The sequence below is a fragment of the Setaria italica genome, chromosome IX (assembly GCF_000263155.2).
Source record: "Setaria italica strain Yugu1 chromosome IX, Setaria_italica_v2.0, whole genome shotgun sequence".
Taxonomy (NCBI): Eukaryota; Viridiplantae; Streptophyta; class Magnoliopsida; order Poales; family Poaceae; genus Setaria; species Setaria italica.
In genome coordinates, this window is record NC_028458.1 from 14,998,715 (window position 1) to 15,006,512 (window position 7,798).

The window sequence follows — 7,798 nt, forward strand, 5'->3', positions numbered from 1 at the left end:
ATTTCATTTGTATTTGTGAATTATTGTCCAAAAATTGACTAATTAGGCTCAAAAGATTCGTCTCGCAAAGTACAACAAAACTGTGCCATTAGTTTTTGATTTCATCTACATTTAGTACTCCATGCATGTATCGCAAGTTTGATGTGATGGGGAATCTTCTTTTTGCATAGTGTCAAAGTTGGGATTTTGGTGGAATGGCCAGAAGCCGGGCCTTTGCGGCCGATCCGAGAACCGAGACGCTGGGCGGCATCTTCTGAGCACCTTGATAGATTGACGTGATGATCCACGTCAGCGGTGAGATTTGTAATTTCGCAAAAAAAAAAAGTGGTGAGATTTGTGCGCACCGGGCTTGCCACCGCGGATGGCAATCAGACGGCTCGCAAAAGTTTCTACCCACTGGTAGTGTGCACGCCACCAAACCCCCGGGGGTATAAGTTTCAGATCTAATAACAAATGAGCTTGACATCCTTCTCTCTGAATCTCTGAACTCTGATGCACCAAAGCAATCGATCAGGGAGCATTGGCGTGCTACTTCCTGCTCGATTACGATGTTACAATTGAAAAGGAACAAGAAATTAAGGCGAAACCGATTACGAGACACAAATCGTACAAGTTCCAAGCCAAGAAGATCACGTCGATCAGTCCACACGCTGCACCGTCGCGGAGCTCAGCGTCCGGCTAGCTCCGGCCCGTCGCTGGCGGCGATCTCGTCGATCATCCGGACGACGTCCTGCACCTTGGGCCGCCTGTCGGGGTCGACGGCGGCGCAGAGCAGCGCGATCTCCGTGAGCCGCAGCATGTCCCCGTGGTGGCCCCGGTCGGCCACGATCTCGACGTCGAGGATGTCCGTGGACCACTCGTGGCTGAGCGCCAGCCGCGCCCACTCCGCGAGGTCGCCGTCCTCCTCCACGGGCACCTTCCCGGTCACCAGCTCCAGCAGCACCAGCCCGAGGCAGTATACGTCGGCGCGGGACGACAGCCGCCGGCCGCCGCCGCGCGCGAACTCCGGGCACTTGGCCGCCGCCAGCCGGTGCGCGTGGTGCGGGAGCAGCGGGTGGAAGCCGTGGTCCGTCAGCTTCGGCACCGCCTGCTTCTGCTGCTGCTGCTTGCTCTTGGCGGCGGCCGAGAAGAAGACGAGCACGTTGGAGGACTTGAGGTTGCCGTGCGGCGGCCGGTGGAAGTACGGCAGCGACTGGTGCAGGTACGCCAGCCCGCGCGCCGTGCCCTGCGCTATCGATAGCCTCGCCGGCCACGGCAGCGGCGTCCTCCCCTCGCCCCTGTTCCCTGCGCACGCGCAAGCAGAGCAAGGTTGTCAACTTGTCATCGCGATCTGTCGTGGCAGCCTTCAGAGGCGACGCACACAAGCGTACGGACTCCGACGTACCATGGAGGAGCTGGAAGAGGCTGCAGCCGGGGACGTGCTCGTACACGACGAGCTTCTCCTCCTTGGAGTAGAAGCAGGCGAGGAGATCGGCGACGTTCTCGTGCCGGAGCTTTCCCAGGAGCTGCATGGTGTGCGTGAAGTCTCGGCGAGGCACGTGCGCCATGTTCCGCAGCCGCTTCACGACGACGACGGGGCCGGCCTCGAGGGTCACCCGGTACGTGATCCCGAGCCGGCCCTTGCCGAGCATCTCCGCCGTGGACCGGAACAGCTCGTTGAGCTCGAACCTCGCCCTGTCGTCGAGGAAGAACTGCAGCTCGGCTCCCTTGCCACCGGCCGAGTCCGTGCTCCGGCTGCCGCTCCCTCTGCCCTGCTTGGTTTTGTCGTTGATGTCCCCAGCTCCTGTCACTTTTGCATCGTACAAAACATCAAGTCTCTGTCAGGAACAAGAACGCCGTCGCAGATGAAAAACCATACGTGCTAGGAAGTGAGCTGAATTATGTCACCTGCGGCATCGGCACGACCGCCGAGACGGACCTCCCGGCCCTTCTTCTTGTGGTGCAGGAAGATGAGGATGGCCGCGAACGGCACTAACGCGGCGATGAGGCACATCGCCACGACGCTCCACGTCGCCAGCCTGAATCGCACGGGCTTCCGTGCTTCCCGATCCTTGCCGCCTGCCGGCCTGATGACCGGATCGTCACTGCCGCCTCCATCGGCGGCGGCCGAACCACCGGACGAAGGCGGCGCCTCCTCCCGGCACTCGGCGTTCACGGCCTCGCCGCAGAGCTTGAGGTTGTGGTCGAATGCGCTCGCGGGGAACCGGCGCAGCGCGCGGGTGTCCGGGACTTCGCCCTGGAGGAAGTTGTAGGACACGTTGAAGACGACGAGCCCCCGCTGCCGGAACGCCGGGAGGGTGCCGTTGAGCAGGTTGTCCTGGAGCTCGAGGCGCGCCAGGTCCCGGAGCGACGTGGCGTACCCGCGCGGGATGGGGCCCGAGAAGCGGTTGCTGGACAGGTCGACGGCGCGGAGGCGCGGCAGGTCCTCGAGCCCCGGCAGCGCGCCGTGGAGCGCGTTCCCGCGCAGCGACAGCGCCTCGAGCCTCGACACGCCGCGGAGCGCGCTGCGCGGGAGCGAGCCCGTGAGCTGCGCGTCGTCGAGCGCCACGCCCACCACGCGCCCGTCGCCGTCGCACGACACGCCGCGCCACCGGCTGCGCCCGCCGTGGCAAGGGGGGCCCGTCCAGTTGGAGTGAAGGTCCAGCGCCGACCGCAGCGTGTCGCGCAGCACCAGCAGGTCTCGCCGCTCGTCCCGGCGCTCCTCGAAGTCCAGCTCCGTCACCTCCGCGCCTCCCTCCCCCACCACCACAGTCGCCACGAGAACCCACGAGACGACGAGCCAATGCCACGGCCGCCGCCGCCGGTCACACCTGCTCCCGTCGTTCATGGCGTCGTCCTCGATAAGCTCGCGTCAAGCAACATGCATGGAGAGAGCTTCCTTCCTCTTCACCCGACGAGGGCGATAAACAAATCGATCCTTGCAGGAGGAGGATGCTTGCCGAGATGTGCAAGGCAAGGGAGGCAGCAGCGGGCGGGGGGGAAGAACCATGATAAGATACGTGGAGACGGATGGAGGGAGGCCGGGTGGGGTGGTGGTAGGCGGCTGTGGTGCGTGCTGGTAGCGGGAGGGAGGGAGGGAGCTGGATTTTGGTGGATTCGACGTGAACATCTCGGCAGTTCGGTCGCGGCTGCAGCGACGGGCCAACCGACCCGGATGGACGCAGATGGAGTGTGGGAGACGAGCTCTTCTGACAAACCCAAGTGGCCAAGTGCTGAATTGGTTGAGACTGGAGACATGCAGACGCATCCCGCTCTTTACATCTGTCGACTGGTCACAACAGGATGTGTGTATACGATCTTTCTTTTACTACTAAGAATTTTGTCCTTCAATAGATTCCAATGTTTTGTTCTTTAATTTTTTCGACAAAATGGATGCACATCTGGTGCCACATATATAGGCGTAGGCAACATGAGTAAACTGAAATTTCACATCGGCATGGACATTCTAATTGCTGTAGCACAAGCTCTATCATAGGCTATGGGGTTGCACCGTTGCACTATAATATAATCTTAGCTAGCGGCCCCATGGTCTCACTAGTAACGCTTTGGTTTAGCATTAGCTGTGTTTTTTCTTCCTTCACAAGGGCTAGTACGCCATTCGACTCCTATGCACACGCGAGGAACATGGGTGGGACGAAACTGTAACCGAAAATCGCGTTTACTGGGACCCGTTTTCGAATTATTTCTGTATAAGTGATAAAATTTCTGACCATTACCGTATTTAAATTAGGATTTTATATTTTCTTTTATATGTATTATAGTTAAATAATGAAATCGGGAAAATTCCTGATGGACAGGCAATCATTTTCTGTATGGATGATATATATCGTTAACGACCGTTGTCATCCATTGGATACGCTTTGTGACTTTGTTTAGATATCTATTCAAGTTCCAAGTACTATCCAGGTCTACAGTGTACAGTACTGCTAAAAGGAAAAAATGGAAACAGAGGAAAGGAGTCGTACCAGACCACCAGTGCTCACTGATACGTCGCCGTCATAGGCAGAGTTTGGCTTTTTCGTTTTTTTGTTTCTGGAAAAAGATAGAGCCCTAGTCATTAAGTAGATTAAGGGGGTGTTTGGAACACCCCTGTTAAAGTTTAACACCTGTCACATCGGATGTTTGGGTACTAATTAGGAGTATTAAATATAGGCTAATTACAAAACTAATTGCACAGATGGAGTATAATTCGCGAGACGAATCTATTAAGCCTAATTAGTCCATGATTTGATAATGTGGTGCTACAGTAACCATTTGCTAATGATGGATTAATTAGACTTAATAGATTCGTCTCGCGAATTAGAACAGGGTTCTGCAATTAGTTTTATAATTAGCTCATGTTTAGTCCTCCTAATTAGCATCCGAATATCCGATGTGACACTGTTAAAGTTTAGCACCTTGTATCCAAACACCCCTTAAGTAATATTCGGTACGTACACTTTCAGTATGAATATCATAATTTAAAAAAACAACAACATTAGTTTATGTAGAAACATACAAAATAATATGTATTGTTTTTTTCTTGAAAAGTACTTTCGCAATCTCATGCTATGTTAGATATTACCATTGTATTCTAATAGGGAAAAATAGTCGTCCACATTTAAACTCGAAGATCAAAAAAATCAATCGTGTGGAGTATTATGATTAGAGAATTATATGGATACTAGATTCATATTTCAAAGATCTTTTTGATAAAACTGGTTATATAGCAATCGATGATACGTTATAAGTGAAATTGATGGCCAAAATTTACCTTAAAGTTAAAAACGTTTTCAAATCCTAAAACGCCCACTAACAAAAAAGGGTTAATAATATATTGGGAACAAGCACCTCTAGACACAATTTGGTACAATCTATAGAACTACTACCTTTGGTCATAAGTGCTTGACACTTTCATCAAAATTGGTCAAGCTCTTGAGACTATGATCATTAACAACATTCAAAAATATTTTTAAATAGCCGGTTACTCGTCATTTAGCCAATTATTGAGCTACGTGGCTTTTTAGCCAAACAATGTGTGTAGATTTGTCTTAAAATAGTACTTCCATATATAGTTCCATACATTTACTATTTTAACATTATGATTACATTCTAACAGAAAGTAATGACCAAAGTTACACTAAAAAACAATAAAAACCATGAAGTATTTATGATCAAAAGTTAGCATGCAAGATATCCTCGAGAAGATTTAGAAACGGTAAACTTGCTCACATGATCGAGCAGTTGCACCAACCGATGGATGATGGACCGTGGAAATTGGACGGCTGGGGTTTGATACGATATGCAGCGCTCGATTGAAGAGACGCACCAGGAGGCTGACCTTTACTCTTCCTACAAGGCACCAGCGTGAAGACTGAAGACCTTTACACACTTTTTTGGTAGCTGGCTGCACAAACAAAAGGGAGACGAAGACTCAAGGAGGAGTGCAGGGAATCAGAAACCGTCCTCATCTTTACCTTTTCTTTTTTTTCCTTTTGTTTTTTGCAATCTTGTCGTTCCTTTGGAGCTTCAAAGGAGCATCAGGCTCTGTGATTGCGAGGATCTTGTGCTTAAAGGCTAAAGCCATTCTGTCAGAAGATCATTAGGGCGTAAATCACTGTCTGATCCTTGAGAAATGGGCACCGGGAAAAAGGAGGTAATGACACTGACATGTATGTAGCTGTGCGTCTCTGGTTTGCAGGTAGCGGGATCATCGTGAAAACAACCGGGGTTTGCACGATATACGCAGGCGCACACTGACAGGTACCACTCGCTATTGTTTAGCACATATCACATCGAATGTTTAATACTAATTAGGAGTATTAAACATATACTAATTACAAAAGTAATTGCACAGATGGAGTCTAATTCGCGAGACGAATCTATTAAACCTATTCATAATTTGACAATGTGGTGCTACAGTAACCATTTGCTACAGTAACCTTAAGAACTTAGCATAATCCAACCTACTACCGTGTAACATGGGCGTGGCATGGGCCAGGGGAAACCTAAGACTTGTTCCACTTGCGAGTTGGGACCGTGTGTTGCTTTCATAATCAAATGATAGGTGGATGGTGGAAGATACTTCTCTCCTAAATAACATCACTTTTGGCCTAAACTTAAGCTTCTTCTCAAACCATATTGATACTGTACAGATTACTCCAAAGTTTAAATTGCCGAGAAAAAGGGGTCATTATGTTAACTATAGTTTTGTTAGATTTTGATGCCTAAATATGTCATGATGTTGGAAACATGCGCGAGGGTTTTGCGTATGTGCTTATACAAATCTAATGGTTTGCTAAGGTGGCGTTTGGTTCCCTTTGCTTATTTTTAAGCAAGTGTCACATCAATGTTTAGATACTAATTAGGAGTATTAAACGTAGTCTATTTACAAAACCCATTACATAAGTGGAGGCTAAACAGCGAGACGAACCTATTAAGCCTAATTAATCCATCATTAGCAAATGTTTACTGTAGCAACACATTGTCAAATCATGAACTAATAGGCTTTAATAGATTCGTCTCGCCGTTTAGCCTCCACTTATGTAATCGGTTTTGTAAATAGTCTACGTTTAATACTCCTAATTAGTATCTAAACATTCGATGTGACGGGTGCTTAAAAATAAGCAAACGAACCAAACCAGGCCTAAATAGCATGCATAAGTTGACGCAGTTATGAATGTCAACTAACAATTGGGTATCAGATTTGTTGCTCTATTAACACGTAGAGGGGAAGTACGAAGGATTGAAGAGATGAAAGTTGGATCAAATTCAATCATGTGTGAGTGGAAGATGCATGATAAGAAGATGAACGAACCACAATAAGAGGTGCAGTGAAGCAAGATGGTTTCGTCACGGTTAACCAAAATCACTCGGATACCAACTTAAATGATTATGCACTTTGCATATACAATACGTTACCTTGACACATCATAGGGATCACCATTCTCATACCCAGTTTTAATATAAACAGAGTTGAACATAGTACTGATAAACTTGCCATAGCAAAAAAATATCCCGTAGAAAAAGGACAACTAAATCAGTGAAGACCATCTGTACTGGTATTCTCGTAAAAATGAAAAGGACGCAAGAAACCAACAAAAACATCACTAACGAAGGCAAGAATGCTCGTAAGATAGCCACAGACGTTCAACCCAACCAAATATTTTGCTGCATCCAGGGAACCACAGTTCCCTTTCAAACGAAGGCTCTGTTTAGTTGCCCGATTTTGGACAACCAAAATCACTGTGCTAGCACTGTAGTATACTGTAGCGTTTCGTTTGTATTTGTGAATTATTGTCCAAACATTGACTAATTAGGCTCAAAAGATTCGTCTCGCAAAGTAGAACAAAACTGTGCCATTAGTTTTTAATTTCGTCTACATTTAGTATTCTATGCATATACTGCAAGTTTGATGTGATGGGGAAATTTTTTTTACATAGTGCTAAAGTTGGAATTTTGAGGGAACTAAACGAAGTTGGAATTTTGAGGGAACTAAACGAGGCCGAAGCCAAGTCACACCCAAGCGCATGCCCTCAATTTCCTCAAACACAAATATCCAAGTCCAACGGCCCAACCGTGCGGGGCGACCGCAGCCAGCAAAGCGAGCAGACGGCCGTGTACCACGGAACCACGGGGAGACTGCCCGAAATAGGGTGCCCGTCCGCGCCCGCGCAACCGGCACGCAAACCCTTGGCCCCTCCGCCCCGCCGCACCAAACCCACCCCATCCCAACGCTATCCGCTGCCTCCTCAGGCTCGCCCGCGCCGCGCCCCCTCCTCCTCTTCCCCCTCATCCGCCACCTTCCTCCCTCCCCATC

At 49.3% G+C, this 7,798-nt stretch overlaps 1 protein-coding gene across 2 annotated transcripts; it reads right to left on the reverse strand.

The window, feature by feature from the left end:
- Positions 1-444: 444 nt before the first annotated feature.
- On the reverse strand, positions 445-3,069 carry LOC101752977 (probable inactive receptor kinase At3g02880). Of its 2 annotated transcripts, none has more exons than XM_012848803.2 (3): positions 1,888-3,069; positions 1,385-1,783; positions 445-1,284 (listed from the first exon to the last, which is right to left on the reverse strand). In XM_012848803.2, the coding sequence occupies exons 1-3, from the start codon at positions 2,825-2,827 to the stop codon at positions 668-670; spliced, it is 1,956 nt and encodes a 651-aa protein (XP_012704257.1). In that variant the 5' UTR covers positions 2,828-3,069; the 3' UTR covers positions 445-667. The 2 variants fall into 2 exon arrangements, with proteins under 2 accessions (XP_012704257.1, XP_004982759.1); XM_004982702.2 differs by having other exon boundaries at positions 1,385-1,789; positions 1,888-3,067.
- Between the last annotated feature and the right edge of the window lie 4,729 nt (positions 3,070-7,798).

What these genes read in the sequence shown, in the direction of transcription:
- LOC101752977 (XM_004982702.2), bottom strand. Translation starts at nt 2,827, where the DNA reads ATGAACGACGGGAGCAGGTGTGACCGGCGGCGGCGGCCGTGGCATTGG. An exon ending in CGGTCGTGCCGATGCCGCAG is followed by an intron (nt 1,790 to 1,887) that starts GTGACATAATTC and finishes ACGATGCAAAAG; the next exon opens with TGACAGGAGCTGGGGACATC. An exon ending in CCTCTTCCAGCTCCTCCATG is followed by an intron (nt 1,285 to 1,384) that starts GTACGTCGGAGT and finishes GCGCGTGCGCAG; the next exon opens with GGAACAGGGGCGAGGGGAGG.